At 38.9% G+C, this 18,087-nt stretch overlaps 6 protein-coding genes across 6 annotated transcripts; 4 read left to right on the top strand and 2 right to left on the bottom strand.

Annotated features, from left to right (window-relative positions):
• Positions 1–1,496: 1,496 nt before the first annotated feature.
• Positions 1,497–6,740, bottom strand: MONOS_13966 (uncharacterized protein; the record flags this gene model as incomplete). The annotated part of the gene is made up of 1 exon (XM_067866722.1): positions 1,497–6,740. One exon carries the CDS (start codon positions 6,738–6,740, stop codon positions 1,497–1,499), a length of 5,244 nt encoding a protein of 1,747 aa, XP_067735226.1.
• A 71-nt stretch (positions 6,741–6,811) lies between these two features.
• Positions 6,812–7,621, bottom strand: MONOS_13967 (uncharacterized protein; the record flags this gene model as incomplete). Its single annotated transcript, XM_067866723.1, has 1 exon — positions 6,812–7,621. The coding sequence occupies one exon, from the start codon at positions 7,619–7,621 to the stop codon at positions 6,812–6,814; it is 810 nt and encodes a 269-aa protein (XP_067735225.1).
• Positions 7,622–7,724: 103 nt separating this feature from the next.
• Positions 7,725–8,522, top strand: MONOS_13968 (uncharacterized protein; the record flags this gene model as incomplete). Its single annotated transcript, XM_067866724.1, has 1 exon — positions 7,725–8,522. One exon carries the CDS (start codon positions 7,725–7,727, stop codon positions 8,520–8,522), a length of 798 nt encoding a protein of 265 aa, XP_067735224.1.
• A 1,371-nt stretch (positions 8,523–9,893) lies between these two features.
• Positions 9,894–10,391, top strand: MONOS_13969 (uncharacterized protein; the record flags this gene model as incomplete). Its single annotated transcript, XM_067866725.1, has 1 exon — positions 9,894–10,391. One exon carries the CDS (start codon positions 9,894–9,896, stop codon positions 10,389–10,391), a length of 498 nt encoding a protein of 165 aa, XP_067735223.1.
• A 2,287-nt stretch (positions 10,392–12,678) lies between these two features.
• Positions 12,679–13,283, top strand: MONOS_13970 (uncharacterized protein; the record flags this gene model as incomplete). The annotated part of the gene is made up of 2 exons (XM_067866727.1): positions 12,679–12,819; positions 12,873–13,283. The coding sequence occupies 2 exons, from the start codon at positions 12,679–12,681 to the stop codon at positions 13,281–13,283; spliced, it is 552 nt and encodes a 183-aa protein (XP_067735222.1).
• Positions 13,284–16,635: 3,352 nt separating this feature from the next.
• Positions 16,636–18,087, top strand: MONOS_13971 (uncharacterized protein; the record flags this gene model as incomplete). The annotated part of the gene is made up of 5 exons (XM_067866728.1): positions 16,636–16,678; positions 16,730–16,919; positions 17,065–17,432; positions 17,494–17,755; positions 17,880–18,087. The coding sequence occupies 5 exons, from the start codon at positions 16,636–16,638 to the stop codon at positions 18,085–18,087; spliced, it is 1,071 nt and encodes a 356-aa protein (XP_067735221.1).

Below are 18,087 nucleotides of genomic sequence, written 5' to 3'. Positions count from 1 at the left end.
GGGTCCAACAAAAAAGTTTCCGCACAAAAAAATTCAAGCAAACCATATAAAACAGTTAATAATATTCTTATAATCATCCACACAGAAAATTGTTAACTGTCGTATATTGTGCACTTACACTTATTATATATTTTTTTTTCCAATATTTCTTGTTTTTCAAAAAGATGGAGGATTGTAATAATATTATGTTTTGATCATTGACTTGCTGGTTTTCCAGCGAATATTTTTTTTCGGCAGGTTTAAGCTTTCATATCATAAACATCGTTTCTTTTTTATAAGTTGAACTTGTTTTAAACTTTCTCAACTTGTTTTTTTACATTTTTTCTCATTTCACACATTTTTTCAAAAAAACACGATTTTAAGGATGCATATGAATTTGTTTTGAAATTTATTGAAATGATAAATAAATATTATTAAAATAAAACGATTTTTTTGTGTTAAAACGATAATTTATTTGTATGTGTGTGGTAATTTGAAACACAAAAAATGATATATACTTGCTTTTCTGTTCAAATTATTGAAAAGTTCCTTTTCATTTCAATGCTTAATGCAAATAAACGATAAATAAGACTTTATCTGGGTGATTCTTTTTGAAAATTCACAAATGTTTAATTTTTGAATAAATCAAATATTTCATGTTTTGCTCAAATTTCTGTTAACATTCACGTAAATTCACTTGAATGTATGAAATAGCATTTTCAAGCAACAGATTCCATTTAAGTTTATTTTGATATTTGTTAACAAAATATAAAGCAAAATATGAAATTTTTGATATATTAGATAATTAAACATTTGTGATTTTAAAAAAAGAATCACCCATGTATTTTTTTCATTTTAATAAAATTTGGCACAAACACTTGTTTATAGAAAAATTCATGTTTTAAGCAAAAACAGTGAAATGAGAAAAAAAGGTCAAAAATTAAATTGAAAATGTTGAAAACAAGTTAAAATTATAATATAGGAATGCGGAATGCTGATGCTGTGGCTTAAAACGTTTGATATGAAATATTCGCTTCACAGCCAGCAAGTCTTTGATCTGGGTCTTAAATTATAAAAATTTTCAATTTTTTTTTGAACATAATAATTTCAAAAAATTATTTAATAGAATTCTGAAAAACAAAAATATCAGAAAGTCTATTTATTTTGTTTTTGTTTTTAGCCTTTTCACAGATCAAAAAAGCAAAAATAAGTTTCAAAAAAACAGGGTTGAGATAAAATTTTGAGGTCAAGATAAAATATGCACCCTATTTCCCCATTTTCTTCGAATTTTCTGTTTTTCAAAAGTCAATGAAACAAATCTTCTATAACATATTAAAAATACAAGAAATAAAAAAATTCGCATGCTCCAAAAACTTCAACTTTAAATCAAGCATATCTCAAAAATCTACGAGGTGAATTTCAGCTGCAATCAAAATTGAGTCAAATATGCAGAAACAATTTTCTTTCTCTGACATCAAGCATTCATGTTTTGTTAATATTTCTTTTGTTTTCATCTCTCATCCTTTGTCAAACATGTCTTTCATCTCATTCACATCCAATTTCCCTTCCTTTTCACATTCTTTTCCATCATCATTTTCTTCGTCCTGCTCTTCGCTGCTTTCCTCAAGCATGATCGCATCTGTCATCGTCACAACAAATGTCCCAGAAGGAAATAACCCAACCAGCTCTTTCTTCACTTCTGTGAGTGTTGGTCTTTTCGATGGCTCTGCTGACAGACACGCATTCACCACATTCTTCATCATGCTCTCTTCAATTCCCCTCTCATCCGGCTTCTCTCCATCAGCAATCTTTTGCCCTGCCACTTCCCCTTCGTATTCTCCAAACGGGATCTCGAGTGTCACACACTCCCACAGCATCATCCCAATCGAGAATGCCACCGACTTCTCTGTTGCTCCCATCTTCCTGTTCATCACCAGCTCGGGCGCCTTCCACCTCAAACACTCCTTCCACTTATCCTCATCATCCTCAAACGCTGATGAGGGCAGAGAATCTCTTTCATCATCATCATCATCAACAACACTTGCAGATGTCACAATCGTGGTTGATGATGAGATTGTGGATGAATCCGAATCATCAGATGACGAGGAGCAGTCGGAGTGGAGCGCAATGCAGATCACCATGTGCTCCGAGAACAGCACAATGTGCGGACTCAAGTCTCGCAAAGAGGGAAGTTCGTCTTCCTCATCTTCAAGCGAGTGCAACGCTCCATTCGCCACCCAGAACAGCATCTGCGCTCCTGTCACCTCTCTCTCCTTCAGAGTGCCAATCGCCAGATCTTTCTTCTCATTCCTCCCATGAAGCAGCATGAACAGAGAATCCCTCAAATCCACAATCAACTTTTCATAAGGAGATGAGCAGGCCATTGCATCCACCAAGTTTGACATCGATGAGGTTGTTGGACACAGATCCTCCCCTCGAACAAATGTGGTTTCTGTATCTGTGGATGAGATTGATGGTGATGGAATTCGCTTTTGTGTCTCTTCTTCTTCTTCCTTCTCCAAATCCCATTTACCGATTTTATCAGAATCTTGTTCAAGGATGTATTCTGTTGATCCACTCTCAGCCAAAAGATATTCAGATGACTCAGAATGATGCATTTTCTTTTCATATTCTCTCTTCTTTGTCCTCTCTTCATTCTTCTTCTCTGCCTCTTTCTCTACCCTCCTCCACTGCTCCTCAGGCGACATCTCCATTGTCACCATTTCAAATGCCTTCGGATCTTTTCTGATGTTATCATTCACAATCTCTCTCAAATCTTTGTTTTCATTCTTTGCCTTTCTCCATCGAATTGATACAACAACAAATCCTATCAGAATAATAAAAAGAACAAATATAATAATAGCAATCACAATCCACAATGAATTTGTTTTGTTGTCTCCTTTCGCAATGTTTCCATCTCCATCAGATACAGTTGAATTCTTCAAAATGAATGAATCTGTAGATGATGGAGATTCAGCATTCCCAAACAAAATGTGCACACTAACTTCGATTTCATCTCCACAACTGCTGATCAGATCTTTTGCCACACTTCCCTCAACTTCTATTTCTGACAAAAACCCATTTGAGTCAAAATCAAAATGTTCAATCTCTTTCTCTTCTCCTTTTCTCTTCACAACTGAAAATGACAAATTGCATGGAACAAGAAGCATTCCTTTGAATGTCAGCTTCATTCTATCTGTCTCTTCTTTTGCTTCCACACTCCCCAGAACTGGAATGAAGAACGATGAATCACTCTCTGAAACAATCCCTCCAAAACTGCATCCTTCATTCAACATCCAAAGTGATGTATTTCTTTCCCATCCATCTCCTCCTTTCAAACTCATCACATTCAATGTTCCAGAATCTGAACAGATGATATTTCTTCTCAGTGATGGATATCCTTCAATTGAGGGATTGTTGTTTTCAAATCTTCCATCATTAACAGTCATTTCCCCTCCACTCATTGTTATTCCACCTTCTTGTGAATTCGATATTGTTGTGTCTTTCATCATCACAGAACTCTTCACAGCATCCACAAGAGATCCATCCCATCTGCACATCTCTTCTTCTGCATTCAAACTCTTCTCGTTTCTTTCCTTTGAACTCCCATCGAAAATGCAGCTGTCCATTTTCACATCCAAACAATTCTCCACTTTCATCAATTTTCCTTTTGTGGTCTTTGAACTGACTTCACCCATTGTGCAATTTGCTAATTGAATTGTCTTTTTCATTGACAAGCATGATATCAGTGATTCTTCATCTCCTTCAACTGAGATATTTTCTGTATTGAAATCCTTAATTGTTAATTGCCCACATTCATTTATATCAATCAGAGATTTTGAAATTGTCGAATGGCAAATCGTTAATAAATAAATCACTGATGGAAGTTGAGAAGAAAGATACAATGCAGATTCATGAAGAACTAGATTTGATATTGTGCATCCATCAAGTTGCAATTCTCCTTTTTCCATATTAAAAATACGAAATGGAATGCTTGCATATTCATTTCCTTCTTCATTAGATTGTTTTGTTGTGAATGAACAATTCAATATTTCAAGAATACCACCTTTTGGTGAGATTAGTGATTCATGTTGAGAAATGAAATTCGAATCAAATACAAAGTTCACTCTCAGCAATGAGACTGTTCCACTTGCTATCACCAGCGCTTCTCTCGTCCTTTCAATTCCTGTTTCAACTTCAACTATGCAATTTTCTCTGCTCTTTGAACACAAGCTCATTTCCTTCAGATTTATCTCTTCCCCAATCACACTCTCTTGTATAACGAGTATTTGACTAATCATCTCCGAAGTCAAATGAATCAGGCCATGCTCAATCGAATAACATGGAAGTGTGTTTGTTCCACATCTCCTCTCATTCGTTCCATTCACACTGCTCACAATGATTGTGTCGCTCTGATAAATTGTTACAAATTCAATCAGATCTGTGTAAACTGTATACTGGCATTCATCAATTCCATATATCGCATTAATTCGTGAATAATGATTCTCTCGAAGATCAAACTGGAATTGGCTTTCATTAATCTGCGATGTGATGTTGAAGCATTCAATGAAAATATCATTCCCGACTCTTGCTGTATTTTCATTGAATTTCATTCCCACAAATGTGAAATTCAATTCTCCTCGTTCCTTTGTTGCCAAATACACTCCTCCTCCTCTCCCTGAACTAAGACTGCAGCTGCAATGGCTAATTGTCGAGTCAATCATCTTCATTGATCCAGATGCACCCAATGTGAAGAATATTGCACCTCCTTTTTCACTCATTTCTGCTTTGTCTTTTGTGATGTTGCTCTCCTTCACAACCAAATCGATCTTTTTATCACTCTTCGACTCCAAAATGCTTGCTCCATTGTCACTTCTCTTCACTCCTGAAAATGATGAATTATCAATCTTAATATTGATATCTTCCTCACCCACTTCATTAATCTTTGTTGCTAATTCAGTTCCTTTGATCAGAAGAAGACATCCGCCGCTTTCATTCAACGATTCTACTCGAACATTCAAGAAATAACAAGAAACTCCAGCATCATGAATGACAAATATACTGTTTCCAACATTGCACGATTCAATCGACAAATCATTCACTTTCACGCTTCCTCCAATCGCATCCACAAATACACAATCAAAACCATTGTTCACTTCTGCTTCTGAATGGAAGGAACATTCACTTATCACCAGATCTCCATCTTTGTTTGAAATAATCGTTTTGGCTGAGTTGTCAAATCTAGATGTTAATTGGAGCTGGATGTTGGAAAATTCAAGATGATTATCATTTTCCATGAAATATTCCAGCTGACCTCCAATTACCTTTTCAAAATTCAATATCGCTTTCACATTCTCTTCTCCCATTGATGAAGCCTTTTTGATCTGATAATTGGACATGCTGAATGAATCTTGAATAATTGTTGATCCTGATATTTGAATTGTTTTCATATCATCTCCCGTTTCCATATTTTTCATCCCTTTCCACATCGTTTTGCATGGCTCTTCCTCACTTCCACAACGCGTGACATCAAATCCGTTCAATGAAATAAATATCTCAAATGAGCTGTATGGAATCAGAAACATGAATAAATCCTTTTCTTGATGAAAATCGTCACTTCCAACAAACAAATTGTCATCATCTTTCATTGATGAGTAATTGAAGGCAAATGACTCATTCGTAACAGAACTGTTAAAATCTTTTGCCAAAATGAACATATTCTTTCCAAAAGTTGCATTGTTGTTCTCAAATGTTACGCCAGTATCAAAAATAAATGGATTTTCATTCAAACAATTTTCACAATCCAAATACAAGAATCCTCCTTTCCCATTGCTTGATGAAAGTGAGCAAGATGATGCATTTGTTGATTTTATCGCTAAATCTTTATTCCCTTGCAATGTCACTCTTGTAAGACCTCCTTCACCGCTTCCAGTATTCGTAATGTTTGAAAAGTTGCTGTTTTCAAATAAAACAGAAGAAGCCATCACCAATGGAGATTTGGAAAATGAACAACCTGTCAAACTGCATCCCTTCAATGTGCAACTTCCACCTGTTGTGGTTATCAACGAGTATTGAATGGCCGTTGATGATTGGATGTCAAATGAACAGTTTTCGAGTTGAAGATCTCCACTCGATGAGATCAGTGAATTCATACTTGGTGTAAATTGATTTGGAATCTGTAACTTCAAAGATAACAAGCTAAGTGGCTGAATTGATGAAATAACAGATGACGATGATGATGCAGAATCTCCATTGATTCTCTCTTTAAAATGAACAGTCTTATGTTTAATGGCTTCTCCATCGATCACAAGAGCATCTGTAAAGGAATAAATATACTCAATTGTTCCTTCATCTTTCACTTTCACTTTCCTTTCTCCTTCTGTTCCACTTCTGTCAATGTGGTCAATTCCACTTTTCATAGATTCACACGGGAATATTTCACTTCCACATCCCAACGTGTCATGTCCACCAGTCGATACAGACACGACCATCCACTTCAGAGTAACAAGAAACACTCGAAGATCCATTTCTCCATATTTTCCATCTTCCCCAACAAATGCATTCCCATCATCCTTGAATCCTGTGCAATCAAATGCAAAACGCTCTGTATTCACGCTGTTCACCAGATTCCCACTCTTCACAAACATGTTCTTCCCTATCGTTGCTGAGCATCCAGAAAACGATATCGATGAAAGCTGAAATCCTTCTTCATTTGAACTGCAATCCAGATATATCCCTCCTCCTTTTCCTCCCTCACTCATATTCTCACAAAGACATCCAACAAATGAGCTCTTTTCAATTGTAATGTATCCATCTGCACTCAACACTATCTTCAGTGCTCCTCCTTCTTTGCTCTTCTCCGACAATGCCCTTCAATATTGCTTCCATTTATCATCATCCCAACTTCCACATTCCCTCCAATCACGGCTGCCTCTTCACCTCCATCAATTTCCAATCTTTCCATTGTGCAATTCAATAGTTTCACTTTGTATTCCTGTTCATTCACATTTGATGAGGAAAGAGACAATGAAAATAGCGAGACTGTTGATTTCACATCTGAAATCGTGACAGAATCCAGCTCAACCATCTTTCCCATTGATCTGATCAAGAAATATCCAATTGTATTTTCCTTTCCTCCAACAACATTCATCTCACAGTTCTTCATGTGCAACTCCCCATTTTGAGTGCTCGATTCAATCACTGATGTGATTGTTCTGTTAAAACTCGATGGAACAATAATTTCAATGAATTCCATTTCTGTCAGCGATGATGATTCCACCACGCACGCTTCAGATCCACTCACTTCCCTTTGGCATTCGATTTCTACAATTGTCTCAGTTTTTGCCTTTATACACATCTCACTCACATCCACACATCCTGCCATCAACGTATTTGTAATAACAATAATCTCCTCTTTTGTGTTCTGTATTCTCTTCAAACGCTCTATCCCATAATTCACATTCAAACATGGCGCCTTCTCCAGTCCACAATACACCTCTTCCACTCCTGATATTCCATCCACATATATTGTACTGTCAAAGAAACCATCGAAGAATATGAATAAATCGACATCACAATCGCTAAATGCTTCTGTTCTATCATGTCCAGCAATCGAGTTGTCTTTCTGAGTGATGTTTCCCATGAAGGCGAACATGGGCTCTTTCACAGAAGCGACAAATGATTCACACACAAAATACATATCTCTTCCGACGCTCGCTTTGTTGGCTGAAAACACAATATTGGTTATGGAAAAGGAGGATTCTGACACTTCTGAATTATCCTTGTACTCGATCATGAGAGCGCCACCTCTTCCTCCAGAACTTGTATCCTCGTTCACACAGCAGGTGGAGAAGGTGGAATCACTCACCGAAAACGAGTTGGCAGGGGCAGACGAGGCGAATGAGATGCACCCGCCATTGGTGGCAGTTTGTTGGCTCAACTGTTCTGAATTGATGTTGGTCATGGTGCAGTTGGCGAGGGAGAGGGAGAGGGCAGGGGAGGCGGCAGAGGAGATGACACAGCTGGTGGGGGTGGCTGTGGAGGTGATGTGGGTGATGTTGGAGGAGTTGAGGGTGAGGGGTGCTGTGAGGGAGGTGAGGTGGAAGATGCTTTGGCTGTTGAGGGAGAGTTGGGTGATTGCTGTGTGGTTGAGGGCGAGGGAGCCAGCAGTGAGGAAGAAGAGGGGTGTGGTGATTGAATTGGAGGTTGTTCCAGTGATGGTGGTTGTGTTGAGGTTGAGGGAAGGGGAGTTATCGGAGAGGTGGAAGAGGATGGGGGTGATGGGGTTTGAGGAGTTGTGGGCGATGGCGAGGGCAGAGACCGTGAGGGAGCCCTGGGTCTGTTGGAAGAGGGCAGACGAGGCAGATGGATCTGGTGAAGAAGAAGATGTTGATAATGAAGAAAATGAAGAAAATGATGATGCTGATTGTGATGACTGCGAATATGAGTTTGATGGTTGGGGAATGCCACTGGAGGCGATAGTGGTGGCAGTTGTGCCATTTCCAGTGATTTTAGTGTCAACCGCGCTGAAGGTGAGTGTTTGAGTGGGAACAAATGTTGAGGAGAGGAGTGTGAGGGAAGCGTCTTGGAGGAGGGAAATGAAGCCGTTGAGGGCATACTCGATGGTGGCGCATGGGCTTTGGCGTGTTTTTCCGCAACCATCAACATCATTTCCGCTGTTGGCAACGATTTTGTTCTGGGCGATGAGTGGGAGCCAGCCATTGAACACGGTATTATCAGCTGTTCCATTATTCCACACTCTTTTTGTTGGAGTTGTTGAGCCACATTGCTGGAATGGAGATTGGGTGATATCACTTCCGTAAAAGAACACATCATTCCCCATTCCATTTGCAGCTATATTTCCATCGAAGAAGCAGAATGTGATGAATTTTACTCCATTCATCCAGGAATACGGAGGATAAAAACACATCGCGGCACCTCCATATGTCGAAGAAGGAGTTAATTTGTTATTAATGAACTGGCAATCATCAACCAAAAATTGATTTGGCTTCACTTGAGGAGGCCAATTGAATGTGAGAGAACCAGCAGAATCACCACCTGAGTTTGAAATACACTTGCATTCAGAAAACAAAAATTGACCGTTTGAAGATAAGGTGCTGATAGCAAAAAACCAACCAGTTCCGCACCAGTTTGTGATTGAACAACTTTCCACTCTGTTTTCTGAGAATGTCCAAACAGAATTTGATTGTGAATGATAAGTGTGCACTGCTCCTCCATGAGCAGCCGAGCAACTTGTGAAATTGGATTTGGTGAAGTTGAGATTTAACAAACTGTAACAGTATAACGCTCCACCATATCCGTAACATGAGCATTTAGCTAATGAGCAAGACGTAATCGTGAGATTTGCATTTGCGCGGTTAACATAAAGCGCTCCTCCATCACTTGATCCACCAGTTGTATCATTCCATTCACACCACTCAAAGAGGTAGCTATTCAAAGCAGTAAAGGACAATCGACTTAATTTCTCTCTTTGAGTTTCGGATCCAATATATTCAACGGGATCATTTGATGAAGAGCGTGTTTGGTGGAGGAAAGAGGCATTGAAGGCAGAGAGAGAAGTGGATGGGCTGTTGAGGTTGGGGAGGATGGTTCCATCGATGGGGTTGTGGGTGTGTTTGAAGATGGTTGAGTGGATGGAGAGGGATGAATGAAGAGAGAAGGAAGGGATTGTATTGGTGTTGGTGTTGGTGGAAGAGGAAGAGGAAGAAGAGGAAGAAGTGGTTGAGATGAATGAATTGAGTGAGTGTGAAGGAAGGGATGGAAGAGATAGAGGGGATTGGGGAGAGGAGATGTTGGAGAAGAGGGTGTTTGAGAGATGGAGATGGAGGTGGATTTGGAGGTGGGGATGGGATTTGTGATGGATATGGAGAGGGGAAGAGGAAATCGAATGAGAAATGGAAGGGGAAGGGGAAGAAAAAGAAGATGATGAGGATGAGGATGAGGGAGATGAAGGAGAAGGGGAAAGAGATGGAGAACGAGAAGGGGATGGGGAAGAGAGGGAAGAAGGAGAAAAAAGGAAGGGCTGGATGAGGGAGACGAAAGAGGAGAAAGAGGAGTGGGAGATGGAGAAGGAGACAGGGATTGGGGAGTGGGCATGTGGGAGGAGATTGTTTGGGGTGGAGAAGAGGGGGAAGGAGAAGATGGCAGGTTGGTGGGTGGTGAGGGAGAAGTTTGTGAGGGCGAGGGAGGCATGGGCAGAGAGGAAGAGGGGGCAGTGGTGGTGGTGGCTGTTGGTGAGTGAAGGTGGGTGGATGGTGCAAGTGGAGGAACAGATGGAGGCAGTGGAGCGGTGTTGGGCAGTGAGGAGTGGGCAACCAGCGAGGGGGATGATGTTGAGATGGGTCACACACAAGGAGGTGTTGATGATTTTTAGATTCGTTTGGATACTGTAAATGTGATTGTCAGCTGGTTTTATAACTTTTGTAAATGAATTGTAAAAATAATTGTTTCCCTTGTTATTTTCATCTGCAATGTTGATCATGCTTCTCTGCATCTCCCCGTTCCATTTTTGATGATATGGCCTTTCTGTAATGCCTTCGTCATTACAGCAGTAAGCAGCAAGCAACAACAACGCAACAATATTGCATGCGGCTTTCATGTTGGGGAAGCTCCTCGACACAATTGTGGATGCAGGAAAAATAATGAAATGAAAAATTCCTGCGCCCCATATTATTATCAGATATTAAGTTCGAATAAAAAATATGTTAAAAATTAATAATCCTAAGACATTTATAAAGAACTCAATACATTTGTGAGTTAATGAAAAAAGCACTCACATTTTTTACGAGGTCTTTTTTGGTCATCTGAGTAGGTTCTTTCTTCAATGTTATTGTCTTAAAATATTTTGAAGATTACAATATCCTCACAAAAGAAAGCATGTTGATTTTCCCTTGGCAATATTAAGAAAATATTTATAACATTTATCAGTTATTTTTCATTGAAAAAACAACAAAACAATTTTTATTTAAATCCATGTAGTTTTCGACTAACTTTCGTGTCAGTGATTTATCGTCACCCAAAAAATTAATCGGAACAAAAAAGTTCTTTTTCTCTATAGTTCTTTAAGATTAAAAAAATAATAGGAACCCTTCAAAAACCTTTTATTTCCTATTTCTGACTATATTTTAATTTTTTTATAATTGTGAAAAGATCTGCGTGATTATTTTTGAAATCATATATTTTTTCGGGGTGTTGATTTTTTATAGATTGTTCTTTAACTACTGTGTATATTTCTTTTATTAGAAAAATGTTTGGCGAAACTTTTATGGACCAATGTTTGAGATAAGTTCATTAGATGAATTTTGAATAGATTTTTTATATTCAAATAAACTATGTTTATTCAAATGAACTTTTGTTTATTCGAATAGATCGGGTTTATTTGAATAAACTGAGTTCATTTAAGATAGACTGAGTTCATTTGAGGAACGAAAAATATTTTTACAAAACAAATATTTTTAATGTCTATAAAATTGATTGCAAAAACTTACATATATTATTTGTAGATTCACTATGTTTTTTTGGAAATGATATTTATTGTTTTCATCAAATTCTTTCAAAGATCGAAAGGATCAAAATATTTTTTGAACTGTCATAATTCTTTTGCACTAATAAACGATTCAAAACACGTCATCATGACATTCATAGTTTGTTAAACTTTCCAATTATGAAATCCACATGTTTTAACATATGTTAAATATTGATGAAAAGTAGAATTTTATGAGTTATGAAATGATTAGCATTTTTTCAAATCTGCAAATAAAGAAAATTGAAATTATGTTGAATGACAAATTGGATTGCATCTATGTATATGCAAACAACTGGTATTAACACTTAGATCGGTTCAAAAGCATTAAAAGACAGGAAAAAATAACCGGACAACAAATGAAATTGATACAACTTTTTTGAAAAAGATAAAAAAACAAAGAAACATGTCTTCATTATTTCATTGAATAATGAACGAAGTTCAACAGCTTTTCTTTATCTATTTGGACAAGCTTCTCACACAAGCATTCCTTGTTGCATCGTCTTCTGCTTGTCTGGAACATGCGAAATATCATTCTGCTCGTTCCAATCTATCAAGTGCAAAAGTCACATTTTGATGGTATCTCATGAAAGCAGCCTTGACACGATAAATGCTATGATGAGCAATATTGAACCGATGTGCAAAAGCATTATATCAGCGTTAGCGCAGACTGAGTGGAGAGGCGAGTCACAGGGATTAAATGAAGGAAACAGTTCAACAGCATAACTCAAATGCTGTTCCTTCGCTCCCTTTTCCAAAACATTCCTTCTGAACCTTCCTTATCAGCTACATTGGTAGCGAGCCTTGCAGTGTGTCTTTGTAAAACACATCGATGAAGAACTGTGGAAGCAACCTAAGCGAGAGCGGTGGAGGACTGATCATGATATTGAACGAAGGAGGATTTTTCGAGTGCCGTTTTTCAGCTATCTCTGGATGTTTCTGCTTTGCAACTGGAAGAGGAGGCGCTATATTCCTGGATTGCTCTTTGATCACAAGTGATGGCTTGCTTCCTTTTCTGCTGAAAAACACCACATTCGTGGAGAACAAAGCATTTGTTGGAAGAGACTTATATGTAAAAATGCGCAAACGAATAAACTCAAATTGGCATCGAGCTGTTCCAGCTCGATTTCAGAGCTCCATTTGTCCGAGAGTTTGCAATGTGGGGATGCACTGCACAAGGCTATGCTGATGAGCATGATCTGTTGCTGCTTGTTGTTGTGTATCAGAGCGAGACAACATTTGCGTCTTCATCAGCTGACAATGCCTCTGACACGCGCCAGTGTGGTGGGATGGGCGGGGTTTGTATTTCCTTGAAAGTTGCGCTGCCTCATATCATTCCTTCTGTTTACAGCAATTTGCTGATCGACAAACGGGTGTGGTGGTATGGGAAGCAAGCGCTTGCGATGTCTCTATCAAGTCTGTGGATCCGGAAGGTGCAAGAGGGAATATTATGCTGAACCTTATCATCAGATGCAAGAGGAGCAGTCTTGTTGCATGCTCGTCGAGAGTGAAAGTGGAATCTCTTTTGTTTTTGTTTGGGAGCGCTTTTTCTTCTTCTCATTGCAGTTTGCTGTTGCTGACAGATGGCGACTTTTCGATTGCAGATTCATCATTTGCTCAAGAAGATTGGAGTGGAAGCTCTGAAACGAGGTTGAACTGCTCTGTCATTCTTGTGGAGAATGGCAGACTGTCGATCAACAGATGCACTTTAACTTGCCTTTGTCTCAGTTCTTCGTGTGAAGTAGCAAGAGGGGGACAATAATGCTCATTTGTGAACTTGAACATTTCTAATATAAATTCTGCTGTGTTGTTGGACTTCCGCAATCTGGTGAACCTCTCTATGCAGTAGCTGCTTATTTCCTTTTACGCACATGAACAGTCTGCCCTTTTCTTTCACAACTACAAAGACTCCCAGCTGTCGACGGTTCAAATCAGAAATGCAGAGAGCACAGCAAGTTTGATTGTGTTTTCCTCAGATGGTTCGGGAGGGGATTCAAACATCCAGGGCAATCATTTGGAATTTGATGATTCATAAGTGTCAGATGAATCGTTTGTTTCTGTTGAATGCGAAGATTCAGATGCTGAGATCATTCTTGGCTATTTCAAACACAATACTTGGAGAAGGATGTGCAGTGAGCGTTGCGTCAAATGCTTCAACATTCTGGCTGAAGCAATCATCATATCGAAACATAACGAGAGAATCGTTTGATCCGTACTGTTTTGCATCTTTAGCTTCGTCCTTATTGCTGGAATTGGAGAACTGCTCAGACAAGAAGTGTGCTTTGCACACTGAAAAATGTTGCATTTCAGTGTTGGTTGATTTGAAATATACTCACGTGTCTTCGTGTGTGTGCTTGACGGAGAAGCAAGATCGCGAGAGTTCGGACTGAATAACAATCCATTATAAAAGCTGTACCAGTGGTTTGGATCAATGGTTGATCTTCAGAATTGCTCGTGAAGAATAATACACACGAGCATTGCCAATTCGTCCAAGAGATGGCTGTCGATCTCTGACTGTAGCATTTCCGTTCATTTAATATTATTTGTCAACAACGGCCGAGTGCAGTGGGTTATCCGTACATGAGGAACTATATCGCCTGCTCTAGTCATGCGCTTCTGAATATTCAAAGCCAGAAAGGCGGAGATGGCTAACAAGAGAACTCATCACTTTGGACTTTGAATTTGGAATGCAATTTTTCTATAATCGCTAAAGAAAGGGCCTCTCCGTTCTTCATTCTGTATCTGAATTCAGTGATATCTCTCCAGAATGGGAGCACTCTTTCAATTGACCATACTGGTTCCTTGCTTCTGCATTGCTACTTTGCTCTCCAGGTTGATTACTTCGATTGAATGGTTCACAAGCTCCAGGTGTATCCGCATCTTTCAGAAGAGTTTGCAGGTGAAATAGAGATTCATGAAGCCATTCCAGCATCAATTGTGACAATACATCTGAGGAAACGTAAAAATCTGTAAAGATCAAGTTTGGAAAAATTGATTCTCTTTCATGAACGGAGTCAATCATCTTTAAGAATTGAATTGAATCTGAGCCAAAGGCATTTGAAAAGATTGTCGAAGGGAGAAAGAAAGAAAAATCATATCAGTCCAATTGTTGAGATTGTGAGTGTTATATTTGCTGTGCTTCTGCTTGTAATTGTTGCTATTTTTCCTGTTCGATGGAAGAAGGTGAAGAATGAAGCAGATGATCTGAGATAGATTGTGAATGATAACATCAGAACGGATCATTAGGCATTTGAAATGGTAAAGATGGAGATGTCGCCAGAAGAGCAATGGAGGAGAGAATATAAAAAGAGGTAGAGAGATAAATGAAGAGTGGCCTTCAAAAAAATCTATCTATGAAAATGAAATATATCCATTCAACCAATAAAGTAATAAAGATGAAATCATCTTCCACCTGTTGACTCGACTGATATCTTCAAATTTATATGCTTTGTTGGCTGCAGATCACTCCATGAACTTCAATAGAAGCAAATTTTTATACAAGATAATTAATTACACAGAGGTCAAAAAAATGTGAAAAAGTTAAAAAGAGAATTGATGAACAAGAATAAATTATTAATTTTCTATGTTTCTCATTTTTTTTGTCAAATAAAATCTTCTTCAAACATATATCAAATGTTGTTTAAGAAAAAGGAATAATCTCAGTTTTTAAGAATTTTTCATTTTTTTGTTGATAAAGAAAAAGATAAAACACTATAACATAATAATTAGTTTTCATTACTTTTTCATACATTTTTTATTTAAGTGTATCGCACTTTATTCAAGTGTCACTTTAACCATTTAGGATAACATGACATCATTTAAAAAAACCCAGTTCATTCAAATAAGTTGAATTTATTCAAATGAAAAAAATCTATTCACAATTCATCTGTTGCAAATTTATCAACAAAAGGGAAATTGATTCACAGTGATCATTTGTTTGTATTTAATTCAAATTCTCAGAAAGAAAATTTTCATAGAAATAATTTGATATCAAAAATCATCACCAATATCAAAAATTTTTTGAATTTGCAGAATTAAATATTAGACAAAAGAAACAAAAATTCACAGAAACAAGTCTTTTTGAAAAATCATCAAGATAATGATAAATTGAAAACTTTCATTTTTTGAACACTTTTTTTTGCAGATAATTTTCATATTTCCTCCAATTTAATAGCAAAAAATTTCGGAAATGCAAATGTATTCTTTGAATAATTAAAATATCGGAAATGGAAAAAATAATAATAAAACGAGGTGTTTAATACAAAATACAACCAAAAATATAAAGAAGTTAGGTTAAATAACAATAACAATACTCAAAACACTCAAAACTTAAGCTCGTGAAAATTTGAGCAAGTTTTTGATCATTAGTCATAACCAGAAAAAGAATAGCATTATTTATATTTTTCAGTTTAACATCTGCGTCACATGCCTTCTGACGTGAACATTTTTGGAGTGACTTGACGTGACAAAAAAAAGTTTTTATTCACTCATTTTTTCAAATTCCACTTTTGTCAAAAAAATAAAAATTATTAACAATGGATAAATATTTTTATTATATTAAATAAGATTTAATGTGTTATTATGATTATTATTGAAATTTTTTTTAATCGGTTATTTTTAATTAATGAATGAACGATGGGTAATGTCGTGATCATTTTTTAATAATATAAATACCACGGCACTCACGTCACTGTCTGTCACTGACGTTATTTAAGTCAATAGTCCATTTTTTCAAATGTTTGTATTTTTAATTTGAAAAAATGTTTATATTAAAGTTTTAAACTTGTCAAAATTTTAGTATTTATCGTTTGTAAATAATTTTTATTTTTTCTTTTTTCTTACATTTTTTCTAACTTATTTCAATCTTTAAAGCACGCTCTTCACATAGACATGGAGCGGACAAAAGATGTGCATATCAAAACTCAAACAATTGCAGGAGTTTAGAGGCTGAGTATCAGAAGCGAATAACGGTTCGGAGAAGATTGGACGTGCCGTAGCGTGTGAGGTGCTGTGGGAATTTGTCAGCAGGCATGAGATGTTGAAAAGTGCAGAGCAGCAGCAGAGTTGGTTGTGATGGAGTCACAGTTATTCATGTTTTCAATGATATTTCAAAAATGAAATGGGAGATTGAGGAGGAAAGAGGGATGCGTGCTGGTGGTTGAGGAGTGTGTGGTGAGTTGGGAAAAGCTGACACAGATCGATATGCAGGTGATCCAACAGAGGAGGGAGCGTGCGGAGGTGGGGAGCACAGCAGTGAGCGGGGTGTTTGGTGCGGGGAGCAGGAGCGGGCTGTGCCGGATGGAGTCGCAGCTGGTGCTTGTGGAGGAGTGCGAGTGCCGGGTGTGGAACACGAGCGTGTTGAACTCGTCGAAGGGCGGGATCGGGCAGCACGGGGGCGGTGTGGTGGATGTGCGGGGCATCAGGAACGGGGAGCGGGCGGGGGAGAGCAGGTCATGGTGGATCATTGAGGAGTGATGTGTGGTGGAGGGGGCGAGTGGAGGGGCAGGCGGTGTGTACTTCCGGCCGGTGCTGACGAACGTCAGCTGGACAAGCAGCGGGGGGCAGGCGCGGCTGGAGTTTGTGATGCGGGAGCTGGTGCAGTGCGGGCTGTACTTCCAGATAATTGTGCGGGGGGCAGACGGGGGCGAGCGGGTGAGGACATACCGGTTTGAGAGCACAGGGCAGAACACTGAGCGGCGGGGGTACGGGAGGATCGGGCGGGAGGTGATTGAGGAAAGCGGGGCAGAGGAGGAGGTGCTGGCGCGTGTGGTGTATTCGAGCGAGGAGCTGGCTGTGGAGGAGCGGGGAGGCGGGGAAGGGGGAGAGGGAAGGGCAGGGGAGGATGTCGCAGGAAAAGGAAAAAAGTTCAACGCAACAACAGCAATTATCTGTGGAAAGGAGAAAGAATGGGGTGGGCAGTGAGAGGGGCCTGTTTGAGCTGTATGGGTGGACGATCACACTGCATATTGAAGTGAGGACGGTGGGTGTGATAGTTGTGGCAAGGACTGTGGGGTTCCACGTGCGGAAGCATCGGCAGAGGAAGCAGCAGGATCAGCGACTTGTGCAACCCAAGGAGATGGCAGAGGTGAATAGGAAGAGCAAAGTGTGGAATGGATGCTCCGAAAGCATCGAAGGAATTGAAGGTGGAGCTGGAGAAGAAAGTGGTGATGAAGGATGGAGATCCATGATGGAAATAAAAAAGCGAATGGGGGATGTGGAAACGGAAGAGTGGAGGTGAAGCATGAGGTTTAGGAAGAGGAAGATAATTCTGAACATCAAGTTAGAGAATTGATTGGAGTTGCGAATAAGAATACAGGACGGATGCTGGAGCTGCCGCTGCACTGTGAGTAATTTTCAGAGAAAAGTGTGTTTTGGGTGGTGCACGGGGACCATCACAAACTGCGGGGTGGGGAGACGGAGGTGCTTCTTCCGAACAAAAGCCAGGGGGAAGAAATGATGAACGGGGAGGATGTGGTGGTGTTGCGGGATGTGGAAAGAGACGAAGAGATGTGCAACCTTGGAGAAGCGGGATCCGCAGAAAAAAGGCACTGGAGCTGTTTACGTGA

This window comes from Monocercomonoides exilis, assembly GCF_001643675.1.
Source record: "Monocercomonoides exilis strain PA203 chromosome Unknown scaffold3-2548433, whole genome shotgun sequence".
NCBI lineage: Eukaryota > Preaxostyla > Oxymonadida > Polymastigidae > Monocercomonoides > Monocercomonoides exilis.
This window is presented reverse-complemented; position numbering and strand designations above follow the sequence as displayed.